Source organism: Ictalurus punctatus, chromosome 25 (genome assembly GCF_001660625.3).
Source record: "Ictalurus punctatus breed USDA103 chromosome 25, Coco_2.0, whole genome shotgun sequence".
NCBI classification, from domain to species: Eukaryota; Metazoa; Chordata; class Actinopteri; order Siluriformes; family Ictaluridae; genus Ictalurus; species Ictalurus punctatus.
The window spans coordinates 13,729,265-13,745,892 of NC_030440.2; the positions used below are offsets into that span (position 1 = coordinate 13,729,265).

At 38.5% G+C, this 16,628-nt stretch overlaps 1 protein-coding gene across 1 annotated transcript in view; it reads left to right on the forward strand.

Annotated features, from left to right (window-relative positions):
- Positions 1-16,628, forward strand: part of cnksr3 (cnksr family member 3) — a 55,205-nt gene that overhangs the window by 12,695 nt on the left and 25,882 nt on the right. The window contains exons 2-4 of the mRNA XM_053675914.1: positions 3,393-3,556; positions 13,309-13,511; positions 13,948-14,035. Coding sequence (XP_053531889.1) covers positions 3,393-3,556; positions 13,309-13,511; positions 13,948-14,035 — 455 coding nt within the window. The remainder of the gene's footprint in view (positions 1-3,392; positions 3,557-13,308; positions 13,512-13,947; positions 14,036-16,628) is intronic.

Below are 16,628 nucleotides of genomic sequence, written 5' to 3' on the forward strand. Positions count from 1 at the left end.
CCAATGTGCTTTACACTACATAATAGGACATGAAACAAAACATAAGAGAACGTAGCAGACAGACATCATATAAGAAAGACATATGTGTATATATCAGTATCTAATGATCATTAAAAGCCAGAGAGAAAAAACAGGTTTTTAGCAAAGACTTAAAAAGAGGAAGGGATGGTGCAGATCTGATCTGAATAGGCAAAATGTTCCAGAGTTTAAGGCTCGCAACAACAAATGCACAATGTCCCACTTGCTGTAATCTTTATCTAGGAATAAGTAAAAGTTTTCTTTTTGTCCCAGATCTGAGAGCTCTTAAGGGATTGTGTAGAACTCATAAATTAGAGAGGTAGGAGGGTGACAAATTATTCAAACATTTATAAACAAATAAAGGAATTTTTAAATCAACTCTAAAACGAACCGGCAACCAATGAAGTGATGCTGAGATTGGAGTGATATAGTCATGTATGCGTAGACTTGTTAATAATCTCGCTGCAGCATTTTGAACAATCTGAAGTCGTGCCAAGGTAGTGGAGTTTATGCCGTAATACGAAGAGTTGCAATAATCTAAGTGAGAGGATTAAAAACGCATGAATCACCCATTCAAAGACTTGAGGACAAAGGAAAGGCTTAACTTTAGATAGCCGACGAAGATGGAAGAAGCAAGATTTAACAACTGAGTTAACTTGCTTGTCAAATTTCAAACCACTATGAAGCAGTACGCCCAGATTCTTAACACAAGAGTTTACTGAAGATGAAAGGTGATGTAATTGAGGATGGTGCATAAGTCTACCATCAGGAGGGCTGAAAAATGTCATCTTGGTTTTATTTTCATTTAGTTTAAAAAAAAAAAATTGCAGATATCCAAATCTGGATATCGTTTAAGCAAGCCAGCAAAGACTCAAGTGAATTTTTTCCAGATCGTTTAACGGGGGACATAAATCTGGGTGTCGTCTGAGTAACAATGGAATGATGCATCATGTTTCCTAAAAATGGATCCCAAAGGGAGCATGTAGAAAGAAAAAAGGGTAGGGGCCAGGATAGAGCCCTGAGGGACCCCCAAACAGAGGTTTGCAACAGAGGACTCAGATGAGCCAAAACTACCAGAGAATTTACAATCTTTCAAAAAGGAGCTGAACCAGATTAATACAATTCCTTTCAACCCCACATGGTGTCCAATTCGAGAAATAAGGATATCATGATCATCACAAGCCAAGAGCTGTGCTATTTAATGGCAAGAGTTGATAATATAGGCTAAACATCTGTTGTTAGTGGTGTTTAATAAGGCCAAATTCAACAGTCTTTTAATTCTTGTGTAAGTTTTTGCTATGCCAATATTCAGCCCTTTTAGACTCGTACCTCCAGTGCAAAAGTAAAGAAGCTACAATGTGAAATTCTTTGTGATTTTTCACCAAATGTATAAAAATGCTGCTTGAGGTGACCCTTGAATGTGTACTCATGTGACTCATAACTGGCCGCTCACTTTAACTACACAGATGGCCTGATTTTCACATCATGATTATGGCGTAGTGACAGTGTTACTCCTCATCATTAATTGTGGTCATTGTGTGAAACTTTGCACCACCATTCACTGTTATTCCAGCAGCACAGTCAGTAGCAGAGAGGAGATCGTGCTCAGTGCATTACCATGGGGCACGTGAACGCCACTGTCTAGTCTGTGAATAAATGGAGCCAATAAGTGGAGTTTGGCCACGAGCTTCAGGGTCAACGGAGCAAAGATTTACTCCATCACCCTCCCCCCAAAACACAAGAAAAACAAGAGCAGTGAACAGATGTGAGAGTCGATAAAAAGGGCATTTAAAGCGTCTGACTGTGAGCATCACATCAATCTTTTTCACAAGCAGAGAAGAAAAAGAAGGAATGAGAGACAGAATGAAGAAATACCAGGGAAGATTCCCTGGTAAGAAAGAGAGAATTTACTTCGTCATAGGTCACTTTCAACTCGAGCCTTTTCTAGAGCACTGGAAGTTTCTAGAAATTTCTAAGAGGGCAGGAACTTTAGGTATGCTTCCACCAGAGGAAACAGGGCATAGAGACCTCTCCAGAATGGGTACTTTTCTGCAGACTAGGAGCTATTAATGTGGACTATGACGAACTGAACGTCTCTGACCTTCTTCTTCCTCTGTGTTTTTGTAAACCTGTGTTCAGCCACGAGGCAATTAGTAATAAAAAAAAGTTTGTTTTAGGACAGAGCAGGTGATGCTTGACTTGCAAAGTGAAACCTTTCTGCCATCCTTTTGTTTTTTACAAAAGCTGAAAATCTGAAATGCCTCAGAAGTGTCTTACAGAGTTTACTCAAAGCATGAAATTACAAGGCATGCTCACGTGGTCTCAAAAATACATTAATATTAACTTCATACTTGCAAAAAAGTTAAATGTAAGTCTTCATTTACACTGAACAACCCAGTGCCAGGTTTTGTACCCTGACAGGTACAGTGTGGTACTTTTTTATCTAGAGAGTGCAACAATAAAGCTTTTGTTCACATGACCTGCTTGGTGTTTAAACTACACATGAAACGGTGGGGGAATAGAAATAACCCCTCTAACATTAGCAAATAATTATTATTCAGAAATAAAATCAAGTTTTTTTTATGATTTTCCCCCAGTATGGATTCACTCAAGGCAGTCCTGCAAGGGCTGAGGCTGTAAACTTGTTAAGTTGTTGGTTAAGATTCACATTGATCGAAGATACCAAACTGATATTGGGTCAACATCAGCCATTCTGCTGGGAGAGTATTCGGTGCCAATGTTGGCCCAATGCAATTTTGTCCATTGGGCCAACATTGGGCCCCCAGGCCTGACAGATTTCAACCAACCTTATATACTTGTCAATGTTGGGCCAGGATTGGGTCAACGTTGGCTGAGTTCTTTATAAAAGTGTCCAACATTGGCAAATGTATAGGGAGGGCCAGCACAGCCACCCAAAGTAGACGTTGTGCCAATGTCAATGTCATTCACAAGAGAGAGAATCTGGGGGAGGGGAGAACAAAAGAGACAATGGATGTATGGCCTTTGTAGTTCAAGGAAGCTAACCTACTTCAATAATTAAGATCATATCTGTAGTTATCTGACTTGCATATTGTGTGTTTGGTAGCAGTCCTAGTATGCAGGATTATCTGTGGTTCTCTGTGTCTCTCTCTATGAATGTGAATGACCTCATAAGTGTCAACCGCTGCAGTTTGAAGGGTTTTAGCCCAAGACTATTCTCAGAAGGGTAAAAAATATTTCAGCCAGGAGCTCACTGGTCCAAAGCAAATATCTTTTATTGACTCATCGCTTCTGTGTTTGCTCTAACACTCTTACGCTGTCGAAATAGGCAAGTCCATAAACGCTCTCGCTGAAAGACACTCTTTGTGTGATGTCTGCCTCCCTGTCTCTCTCAGGACTGGATGACAGTCTCCAGCAGTACATCCCGAAGTTTGAAAAGGAGAAGATTGATGGCCAGCAGCTGTTGAAGATCTCCCACCAAGACCTGGAGGAGCTCGCCGTTAGCCGCGTTGGCCACCAGGAACTCATCCTAGAAGCTGTAGATCTTCTCTGTGCTCTGGTTCGTATCATAACCATAGGTTTCAACCCACTAAAATTTGATCTGTCCAATCAATCAGACATGCTCTTAGCTGAGTCCCCTATCCAATCAAATGAAGCATTTACAAGTAAACAGGGTCATGTGCTTTTACTGCATTTTATCAGACAGTTCCACATGAAAGTCCCACTTTTGTGGAATGACTTTAGAAGGATTTTTTAGACGAGATTTAGAAGATATTTTTGAGATACTTTTTTCTCAGTTCCACTGTTATGCTATCTTTACATTGGCTGTATAAAGATAAAGGCTGAGTTATCGATCGTTAAATTCTTAGCATCAGCCATTAACTAGCTTAACAACAATGGTCAAGCTTAAATTAAATTTAAGTCAGCAATTCTTTCTACTACTTTGCATAAATTGCTAAAAAATAGTGTTTTTAATTACACAGTAGAATGTATTGTTTATCTAACATTAACTAGCTTATAAGAAAATTTGGCTAGCTCTGTTTCATAAAATCAACTAGCTATTGTTAGAAAGTTAACATCGACATTAGTTAACTTTGACGACTTAGCAGAGAAAAACAAGCAAGGTAAGCTTTTTGTTGCACTGTTTATGAGCTAATTGCTAATGTTTTAATTAACTAATTTATTGTTAATAAAAAGTATTAGCCAGGTTAACTAGCAAAAGTTAAATTAATTGACTTACTGTGGAATTAAAAATGTTAGCCAGATTAACCAGCAAGCTATCACTAATATTAGATAAACTTCATCAACATTAAATAAGCAAAATGCTTACCTGAGTAATAGTAGATAAACTAATTTATTGTGCAATTAAAAACAATAGCCATGTTCATAAGCTAATCGCTGATGTTACATGAACTAATATACTGTGTCATTAAAAACAGCCAAGTTAACTAGCAAGCTATTGCTAATGTAAGATAAACTAACTTACTGTGTAATTAAAAGCAGTAACCAGATTAACTAGCAAACTATCACTAATGTTCAACAGCTTGCATATTGCATATTTATTGCATAATAAAATTATTATTTTGCCAGCAAACAAGTAAGTATCATTAGAAGCTAATTATCCTTAGATAAACTACTGTGTTGTGCAATTACAATCAGTAGCTGGGTTTGATAGCAAGCTGTTTAGCCTAAACTATTTTACTGTGCAATTAAACCTAGCCAAGTTCACTAGCAGGATCAATAATGTAACCTATTTGAAATTACTGTAAGTTTAGCTAGTGTTGCTTCTGTATAACTGAAAGCAGTATTCTAATCTAGACTTTGAGCCAAAGTAGCCAAATGAAAGGCTTGCGATGGTGTCATGTGATCAAGTTTGCACATGGCTGATCAAATTTCATTTCAGCTCCACCCTTGTTGACCCAGGGACACCTTTCGAGAGGCAAAAACGAAGACGAGCCTCAGCTTTCTAATCTGTTCATACTCCTGTTCGGCCAAAATCTAGAGGCGACCGTAACTTTTCACTGAGCATCACAGCGTGTTCACATTGCAGTAAGACATCATTTAAGTCTTTATAATGTATACTCTACAGTATAGTTGTAGGAAAAAGAAATCTTTGTGGAGGTGAACACATCATAATTACAGCACTTTTACAGCATTAGTGACTTAAATATAGACCAGTGTGACGAATTATGGCTGAATAAGAAGCACGGCAGCCTGAAACATAAACACAAACACTGTTTTCTGAGTATTAAAGAGTATTATGAGCTCTGTGCCAGCTGCGGGATCTAATTGGTAGGTGGAGAAGGTGAACAGGAAAGAAGGGATTTCCCAGACACATCCTCCACTCAGCACACTCTTTCTCTCTATTTACTGGAGCTCTGTTTCTTTCCTGAGGTTCAGGATTTATGGAAAACAGACTCCTTCTGTGAAGAAGAACGAAGGAGTTGATATTCTTGTAATTAATAAGCTATAATTTTATAGGGCAGTGTTTGAAGTATACTGAAATCATTATCCAACATTGGCCTGACTCGACGCCTATTATTAGTTATGTATCTTATGTATTATGATTGGTGAATTCTAGTGATTGTGATTGAAGAGGTTAGTATGCTAATATTTACAAAGTGTTTTATAATCATATTCAGGAAAATATTCTGGATTAGATTGATTACATGTGTTTTGTCCAAACAATGTTAAACCAGGTGGGATTTATAAAAAATCCCCAGACGCTTTAGTATTGCACTTTGTTCATTATTAAGGATGAACAAAATACATTTGTAGGCTGGCCCCATGTACTGCTGGTAGACTATTTAAACAAACATCACTACGTTTCACGTTCTACACCCATGGTGAATGTACCTTTTTTTGTTTTTATTTTTCAATTAGTAATTTGTATTTGAGTTGGCCCTGTGCTCAGTGTAATAAGGATGGTGCTCATCTCTCTCCTCTCAGTCAGAACAACACTAGCTTACAGGGATTTCTGTTAGATCAAGTATACAGAATATGACAGAATACTATTTGAGCATGTCCAGGATGCCAGTGATGTTTCACAAAATAGAACATGTTAGCCTTTGTCTTCTCAAGTTGGTCCCAGGTTGGTAGCTGCTCAGCGATAGGGTTGTACTGGCTAATTGGATGGGAATTGGCACATACTTAAACTGGGGGAAAAAATCCACAATGTTATCATTGTCTAGGCAGCTTAATCAGGCCACACTTACACTTACTTACTTTACAATCATTGTAAACTAGTAATTTTGACTTTAAACCAGTAGTTATGACTTTAAAGCAATAGTTATGACTTTAAACAAGTAGTTATAACTTTAAACCAATAGTTTTAACTTTAAACCAATAGTTATGACTTTAAAGCAATAGTTATGACTTTAAACCAGTAGTTATAACTTTAAACCAATAGTTTTAACTTTAAGCCAGTAGTTATGACTTTAAACCAGTAGTTATTACTTTAAACCAGTAGTTATGACCATCTGTCACCAATAGTTACGACTTTAAACCAGTAGATATGATTTTAAACCAATAGGTATGACTTCAAACCAGTAGTTATGATGTTAAATCAGACGCTGTAACTTTAAACCAGTAGTTATGACTTTCTGTCAGCAGTAGTTATTACTTTAAACCAGTAGTTATGACTATAAAGCAGTGGTTATGACTTTAAAATAATAGTTATGACTATAAAGCGGTAGTTATGCCTTTAAACCAATAGTTTTGACTTTACAGCAGTAGTTATGACTTTCTGTCACCAGTAGTTATGACTTTAAACCAATAGTTATGACTTTCTGTCACAAATAATTATGACTTTAAACCAATCGATATGACTTTAAACCAATAGCAATGACTATAAAATCAGAGGTTGTGACTTTAAATCAGTAGTTATGACTTTGTTATACTTTGCTTGTATCTTTCTCATTTGTAAGACGCTTTGGATAAAAGCGTCTGCTAAGTGAATAAATGTAAATGTAAATGTATGACTTACGGACCACATCATACATTTCCTAATGTTGAACAGAATGGATCCCCTTTGGCCAGATTTTGAAGATAACTGGGGGACTCCAGATGCAATGAGGACCTCACAATTCAATGACTGTCATAATACTTTGGCATCTGCTCTAATTCAGTTTAGTTTGCCACACTGATCTGTATCAGTTTGTGCTTTGTGTTGATGTTGTATGGTGTGTGAATAGAGCCTAATCAGCGACAACTCACTATTGTACGACTGTCCAGAATAGGCTCAGAATAGAATAGATGGAGAAAGGGAAATGTGTGTAGCCTAGGGTGGACTATAACCATTAAAGCAGTAGTTCTTGTTTCATGTCAGAGCGTGTCAGATTGACAGCAAGCAGTGTCAGTGTACCAGTGGGTCTTCTATAATCAACATTGTTGTATCAAATGATGTGAAGTCATTGATTGCCTTGACAAAAGTGTCTCTCACATGAATAACCACTTCCAATAGGTCTGTAAGTGTCTGTACTATCCATGCAACTGAAGGAATTGAGCTGATAGCAGTACATATGGAGCTGAAATAGAGATTACACACTCCGGATGGAACAGTGACAGGAACGAGGTGGAGGAACGTTCTGGAAGATAACTGTTGGAGAGCAGGAAACAGATGTGACCCACCCACCTGTCAGGCAACCCTCCACCCTGCTCTCACACAAACACATATATACAGGCACAAACACACAGTGTGCAAATGCAGGAAAGTGTGTCACACCATTGTTTCTGCAGTTTCCGTCTGTTGGCGTCATATGACTTTTTCTGCTTATTGCTCATGTGAGTAGGAAGTAGGAAAAGTGCGCCGTTTCTCTAAGCTGCTGGGTAAATATAGCTGCACTTGCACTTCAGAGTCATTAGGACCTATACCACTTTGACTTTTCATTTTTATTGAATAGAATGTATGTAGCCTTTTATTTTGCATTTTTGCATAGCTAGTCCACCTACCAGCATGTTTGTGGGAGAATCCAGAGGAAATCTGACATAGGGAAAACATGTGAAACTCCACATAGTGGAGTAGAAGACAGTACATAGTAGCCAGTAGACATTAGTAGCCAATAGCCAGAGTATGGAAAACAAGAAGTAAACAAGAAGCAACAAAATTGTTGTTCATTATCTACTGTACGTAAATGCTAAATAGCCAGCCACTTACTTTCTGTTCTCACTTAGAACACCACTTTGGGTTGCAGTGTGTGTGTGTGTGTGTGCATGTTATTCCCATAATGAAGAAACCCATACCGGATCCTTCAGACATCAGACAATAACTGACCAGTCTACAATCAGCTGTCTCTCTATCTCACCCAGAACAACCTCCAAGGTTCTAACATGTCTGGCTACAAAGTGGCAAATTCTATAGAAACTGCCCTTGTGATCATCACTGTGAAACTCCATGTCGCTAGATCAACCAAACTTTCATCAATCCTCATCCTCCTTGACCTTTCAGCACTATTTCACACAGTCAACAACAAGACTCTCTTGTTCATCCTGGACTGGCATCTGACAAGGCTTAGTGCTTGGTCCTCTTCTTTTCTCCCACAGATGACACTCAACTTATCCTCACCTGTCCTCCCTCAGACACTCACGTTTCTGCTTGAATCTCAGCATGTCTGGCAGCTCATCAGCGGAAACATAATCCTAGCAAAACTGAGCTGCTGTACATCCCTGGAGATGCATCCTCATGTCTTGTGATCTCCCTGGACAACTCTCAGACCTCACCATCCGTCACTGTATGGAATCTTAGGGTAAGCATGGACAATCAACTCTCCTTCTTTTCTCACATTGCTAAACTGACACGCTCATGCCTATTTCTCTTTTAAATCAGAAGGATTTGTCCATTTCTATCCACAGAGACCACTCAGTTGCTTGTTCAGTTCTTTGTCATTTCGAGATTACACTAGTGTAATCTCACTCCTAGTAGGTCTGCCTCTGCATGCCATTCGACTTCTGCAACTGATCCAGAATGCAGTTGCACGATTTGTTTTCAACCTTCCCAAGTTCTCCTACACTACCCCATTGCTCCACTCCCTCCGCTGTCTTCCTGTAGTTGCCACATCGGATTTAAAACAGTGATGTTTGCTAACAAAGCTAAAAACGGACCAGCACCCTCCTACCTTAAAGTCCTTATCATACCCTGCACTGCACCATGATCCTGTAGCACTGCTCAAATGGACCTACCATCTCTCAGGGTACAAAGAAGGCATGCGTCAAGACTCTTCACTGTTCTGGCGCCTAGTTGATGGAAGGAACTTTTCCTAGATGTCCGAACAGCTGATTGACTATCGGTTTTTAAATGACAACAAAAGACCTGCCTTTTCATAAAGAACTTAAATTAGCACGTTGTTATTAGTGCTAATCACCTCCCCAACATGGTTTTTAGACTGTTAGTACTCTTAGTCCCTGACCTAGTGAACCAATATGAGGGTGTATTTAGTGACAGAGACTTCAAAGCACTTTTGTAAAAAAAAAAAAAAAAAAAAAACAAGCACAAATGTGTGTGTGTGTGTGTGTGTGTGTGTGTGTGAGAGAGAGAGAGAGAGAGATGTTCCACAAACAGTGAGTACAGACAGACTGAGCAGAATGTTTGATCTCTTTTCTGTCTTTTGACAGTGTGTTGAGAGACACATTCTCAGATCTACACATCTGTCATTTTGCTCACTCAGACATTGATAAACCTTTCAGAGCTGAGTCTTATGAAAATTAGTTACTATTATTTTGTTGTTTCAATTTTTTTTGTTGCTAAAGCTGAAGTGATAGTACATTTCCAACCAGAAATTTGAATAGTGATGATGAAATCATGTAACTATAAACTCGTTCGTTTTCCCGAACTAACGATCAGCTAAATTACAGCAATTTAATCTGTGTATGTGTCAGGATGCAGCATTGTACAAATGTAAAAATCTTATAAATATACCATTTCAAATTGAATCCAGCTTTAAAGCATTACATACAATTTGAAATTCCGGTATAACAATTTAAGCTGATTTTATGCAACTTCAAATCTAGATATATGACTTTTTTTTTTAATAAAGAGAGAAATGAATAGACAGAAAAATGATAATAATAGCAGCACAGATACCATTTGAAAAGTATCTTGATGAAACAAAAGTGTGAATAAAGGACTGTCTGTAAATCTGGAACAAAAAGGTGGCCATCTCATTCTCCCCATGATTTATGTACGCTTTCATCACCTAAATGATGTGACGTCAAGTGAATTTTATTATACTGTATGAATCAGATATTGTTCTGGAAGGACCATGATGCAACACACAATACACAGTAGATAGGATTACATAAAGCTGAGATGGTTTACAATATAGTACATAGTAAATGCACAGGACAACAAGAGCGTCATTGGGTTCAACTTGGTGCCATAATGTACAAAAGTCCAGCTGAAATGTGCAGCGCTTCTCCAAGTAAGTGCCCTTAATAGAGGGAAGAGCGACCCCAATTATGTTCTATGCTGTAGGGGCTTTTGTTCCAAGATGTTGCATTTTCCCTACCAGACAGTCTCTGTAAAATGTAGTGTTATTTTAGAGGAGACGTTTGATTTCCTGAGTCTCTGCAGGAAATTATGCTGCTGGTATCTTATGGAAAGGCAAATGGTCTTGAAGGTCCAGGTGACATCCTCTGCATTGTGTGCACCAAGAAACAAGGCCCTCCTGAAGACACGACTCATCTCTTATTGTTGTAACTATGTACAGATGGGGTCAAATGAAAAAAAAGCTGATTCACTTTAATAGGAAAGAAGACGTGACTGCAAAAGAAAAAAACTATTTGCTTCCAGTAGCGGGTAATAGACAAATGTCTGTATTGCATGGTATGTTGTGGTATAAAAAATAAATTAAAAAAATAAGAGAAACTGACGTGATAAATTGTCAAAAAAGACAATCAAATGTAATCATGTATGTAGCTAGAAACTAATATCCAGTTTCAACTTGAAGACAAGTAGTGCAAGTAGTCCATTGGTGGAGATAGCAGGTTTATTACACACTTTGCACCGCTCGATAATTACACACTTGAATATTTACAGTAATAACATGCTTCATGGTGGAACAGTTAAAACAGATGAAGTCATGTATCTCATGTATACACAATCTGCTCAAGTACAATTATAAGATACATTTTTCACAGTCCTGTGGTATGAAGAGTCTGTCTGTACTCGATGAGGTTTTGTCTGATACCCTGTCAAGTTATTTTAGCCACCTGACTGGCCTTATCAGTGAAGATAATGAACATTTATTGAAATCCTGTCAGATTATCTTACTTTAACTAGCTAGCTAGTGGTAGCAGTGAATATTATTACCTTATGTGGATATGACTTCTCATGGAAATCCTGTCAGGTTAGTACAGCCTACATTAACTAGCTAGCTAGTCGTAGCAGTGAATGTTATTAATATCTATGGATATGATTTCCCATGGAAGTCCTGTCAGGTTAGCATACTTTAACTAGCTAGTTAATGGTAGCAGTGAATAATATTAACGTCTGTGAATGTTTCTTCTCAGGGAAATTCTGTCAGGTTACCATACTTTAACTAGCTAGTTAGTGGTAATGGTGAAAGTTGTGGATTTGACTTCTCATGGAAATCCTTTTTAGGTTAGTTAAATGGCCAGCAGTGAAATCTTTGACAGGTTAACTAGCTGGCTAACAACATCTGTGGAAATTCATGTACATATGTATATGAATATCTACAGCTCCCTTCCTGCTTAAAGACTTTCATTTTCATATACGGACTCTCATTTACGCTCTAGTTTCATTACATGGATTCATTGATATTTCCATGTAAAAACTCAGACCTTCCTTCTGTGCTGCTGCAGACAGACCTTATTCCCTATGTTTGCTTTACTCTGGATTCCTCCAGAGAAGCGGCCAAAGTATTTTTTTTTCTGTTTTATGTCAGGTGCTGATTTCTTTCTGGCTGTCTATCAAGACTGAAATTTCTGGCATACCGAGGATACAATGATATTTAAAATGGTCCTTTATTTATTTTTGTTTGCTATACATTCATTAGCATGATTCATGAATCAGTCAGAACGAATGATTCTGAATGCATCCATGTTAGTTGCCTGTTCTTGACTGAATAATAGAGATACAGTAGATTTCATTTGAAATTGCTTATCGTGGGAATGCTGATTAGAAATTCACACGCAAAAGCCCAGACTCAGATTATATCAGTGGTATTGTACTGAACAGCTGTTCAGCTGATGTTTTCACTTCTGAATCTGAGTATGATTTGGACCAACATATTTTACAGCTTTTCCTAAAATTCCTAAACCCTCTAAAGCAAATGGCCCAGTTCCACTCACCACCTTAGTCAGGAAATGTAGTAAAATGTTTGTCATTGATTAAATAAGGAAATAATGCAGAGTGGTGCCAATAATAATAATAATAATAATAATAGACATTATTATTGGTTCCACAGCAGCAAATAAATAGCTTATGTGTATGATGCTCTACAGTGTTTTAGAGAGTGTGTCTTAACTTTCTTTACACCACATCACAGTTGTATTCTAAAATCTGATTGGTCAGAAGGTGTTGATTAGTTTTTTTGATAACAGCACCTATGGTAGCAGTACCAGCTAGATCAAATGACAGGTTTGCGTTAATGGTTTACAACACTCCTTCTAATATGTTATTACATCTATAGTAACAGCTAATACACAGGAACTTGTATGACAGACTGTTATAACAGAAGTGACACATTCCACAACATTACGTTATGTCGCTATAAATGGACAGAAAGTATCGGTGACATTTTTTAATAAATAAAACATTTAACTGTTGACAGTTTGTGGTATAAGAGGAATAAAACACTTCAGGATATGCTGTTATAAAAAGAATAATGACATTCAGGGTGGTAACCCTGTTGTGTCATACCAACAGCATGACATTGTGGTTTATTTCTTACATATTGCTTCTTGATATGGTAATACAATACACCGAGTTAACACATTGCATTTTTGCAACATTTTCCCAACATTCTTTTAAGTTTAAGATCCAAAGTCCATCACTGAAGGAGAGGAATATTTCTTTAAAAATCATGTGATTTCAGTTGGTTGATTTTTAATTTTTTTTTAGGTTGAAGGTCATGTGAATGACCTGCTGCTGACTCTGCTGTCTCACCGCATTATTAACCGGCCACTATGTTTGCTTTATTCTGCTAATGTGCACTTGAGTGCTCAAAGGAATTTCATGAAAGAATGGATTCAGAAACTGATAAGTCTGGTATGCGATAGTGAGAAGATTATTATGCAATTATTCGTCACAATATGTTTGATCTTATTGTAAGAATGGATCCATTTTTTTTACAGAACTATGGGGTTGAGACTGAAAATCTGAAGACTCTGGTTGGCCGGATGAGAGCAGCTTCTAATAACCTGCACAACTGTGCTTCAGAGAGGAGGAGAAGCCCGTCGCATGACAGCAGCGCTTCAAACAAACCACCCAACGAGTTCCTGACAGCAGTGGTGGAGCTTATCGGAGCAGCCAAGGGCATGCTGGCCTGGCTGGACAGGTACATGAGAAATACATGCTGATATTCAGACTCACATTGTCTGATTGTGTGAATGCACAAGATTGATTTGTAGCTCTAAAGATGCAGATAATTAGATCTTTTATCACTAAAAAGAAAATGTTGAAAGAAGAACAAAGAGCACTGAACTGACCGATTTGAATTGACAGATGCAAAGGCCACAGCTACTTAACTGTGACTGACGTGACTGATAGACGTTGAGGCCACATCTCCTTTACTAAGCCGAACAAGTATTTACTAATATTGATAGGAACAGAGGCCATGCCACGTTCACTGAGACTGACAGGGACAGAGGTCACACCTCCTTTACAGTGACATTGGGCAAGGCTCCCTGATTAGATTGATAGGCACAGAGGCCATGCCTACGGGTGCTCCTCTTTGATACGGATTATACCTTATCTGTTCTCTCCTCTGTCAGGACACCTCTGAGAGGCATCAGTGACTTCACCTCTATCAAGAACAGGATCATCCAGCTGTGTTTGGAGCTCACCACCACTGTGCAGAAGGTCTGCAGCCTGCACTCTGTCTATACACACTGTATACAGTACATGAAGACATCTCAGATAGTCTTTAACATTACAACCTCACAAGATAAAATATTCTAAATGCACCATGTGGCCAAAAGTATGTGGACACCTAACCGTCACACCCATGTGGACCCTTCCCCAAACAGTTGCAACAATGCTGGAATCACATACTTATATAGGACAGTAGTCACTAATCCTGTTCCTGGAGATCTACCTTCCTAAAGCTCTAACCCTAATCATGCCCACCTGACCATATAATTATTGCCTTAAGAAGTTCTTGTTCAACTGCAGGAAGGTAGAGCTCAAAGAAGAGGTTTGATCACCACTGATGTAGAATCTCGTTACAGTTTCCCCTCACTGGAACTAAGAGGCCCAAACCTATTCCAGCATGTCACCTGTGTACACAGTGAGGTCCATAAAGACATGGTTTGCCAAGTTGGAGTGGAAGAACTCAAGTGTCCTGCACAGAGCCCACAGAACACCTTTGGGATGAACTGGAACACCAACTGCACTTCAGGCCTCCTCGTCGAACATCAGTGCCTGACCTCAGTAATGCTGGGGCAAATCTCCACAGCCACGCTCCAAAATCTAGTGGAAAGGCTTCCCAGAAGAGTGGAGCTTATTGTAACAGCAGGTGGAATAAACCTGGAATGGGATGTTTAAAAAGCACATATGGGTGAGATGGTCAGGTGTTGATATACTTTTTGGCCACGTGGTGTATATGCAATAAGATTTTTAACACAGGTTTGCCTACTTTTAGTGCACAAACACACAATGTGGAAAGAAGGTTAAGAGCATTACTCTGAACAAGTCAGTTATATAAAAGAAATGTAGAAGTTTCCCTAACAAAACATTGTTGCGTTGAGTAATCCTGTTTGAAAATTGGGAAGGTATAAGCAATAATGATGTACTGAGCATTGTGATATTGCATTAACCCATACTATGCATCCTACTGAATATTCATATCATTTCATCGCTCTAAACTCTCTAAGCATGGCAACTAACCTGGACTGCAGTTTTCCAAACAATGCATGCTGACATCTCATATAAATAACATATTTCTAACATTGCCAGTTGGATACCAGAGTCTCAATATTAGGATGCATATCATATATTGTAAAGATTTAAAGGTGCATTTGGGAAGATTAGCCTTTTTTTGTCTATAAAATGACTGACAGGAGGCGCATCCAAACACAAACAAGCCTTCTGGCCTGGGGATCAGTCTTCCAAACAGGTTTTCTCAGCGACCTAATAAATTTTTGCTAAAAAAAATAAAGTATTTGCCCCATCCTGATTTCTTCTGTTTTGGTGTATATCTCATACTAAATATTTTTAGATCTTCAAACAAAATGCAACATCAAACAAAGGCAACCTGAGTAAACACACAATACAGTTTAGATTTTTTTTTTTATTGAAGAAAAAAAAAGTTAGCTAACAACTATCACCCTTGTGAAAAACTCATTTCCCCCTTAGACTTAAAATGTGGTTGTGCCACCTTTAGGAGCAATAATAAATACTTCTGATAACTGGAGATCAGAATTTCAGAGTTCTGTGGTGGAATTATGGCCCACTCTTCTTTGCAGAACTGCTTTAGTTCAGACACACTGGAGGGTTTTTGACCGTGAGCTGCCTGTTTAAGGTCCTGCCACAGCATCTCAATTGGTTCAAGTCAGGATTTTGACTAGGCCACTCCAATATTTTAATTTAGCTTTTTTTGAGTCATTCAGAGGTGGACTTACTCCTATGCTTTGGATCATTGTCTTGCTGCATAATCCAGTTGCGCTTGAGTTTCAACTTACAGACTGAAGACCGGACATTCTCCTTTACAGTTTTCTGGTTGAGAGCAGAATTCATGTTAAGCTCAATTCTTGCAAGTTATCCAGGCCCTGAATCAGCAAAGCATCCCCACACCATCACACTACCCCCACCATGCTTGACCATAATATGATGTTCTTTTTGTGGTATTCTGTGTTTGGTTTACGCCAGATGTAACGAGACCCCTGTCTTCCAAAGAGTTCCACTTTCAACTCATCAATCCACAGAACATTCTCCCGAAAGATTTGAGGATCATCAAGGTGTGTTTTGGCAAAATTCAGACAAGCCTTAATGTTCTTCTGGGTTAGTGGTGGTTTTCACCTCCCCACTGTTCCATGGATGCGATTTTTTCCCAGTGTCTTTGTGATAGTGAACAGTGACCTTTATTGATGCAAGAGAGGCCTGTAGGTTCTCTGATGTTGTCCTTGGCTCTTTTCTGACTTCCTGGATGAGTCGTTCCTCTGCTCTTGGAGGAATTTTGGAAGGTCGGTCACTTCTGGGACGGTTCACTACTGTGCTAAGTTTTTACATTTGAAGATAATGGCTCTCACTGTGATTCTATGGAGTCAAAGAGCTTTCACAATAGCTTTGTAACCCTTCCCAGACTGATGTATTTCATTCACCTTCTTCCTCATCATTTCTGGAATTTCTTTCAACTCTGGCATAGTGTGTTCCTGGGTAAGACCTTTTTTGCTTCAATAAATAACATTATCATTTAAAAACTGCATTTTTTTGTTTACCCGGGTTGGATTTGTTT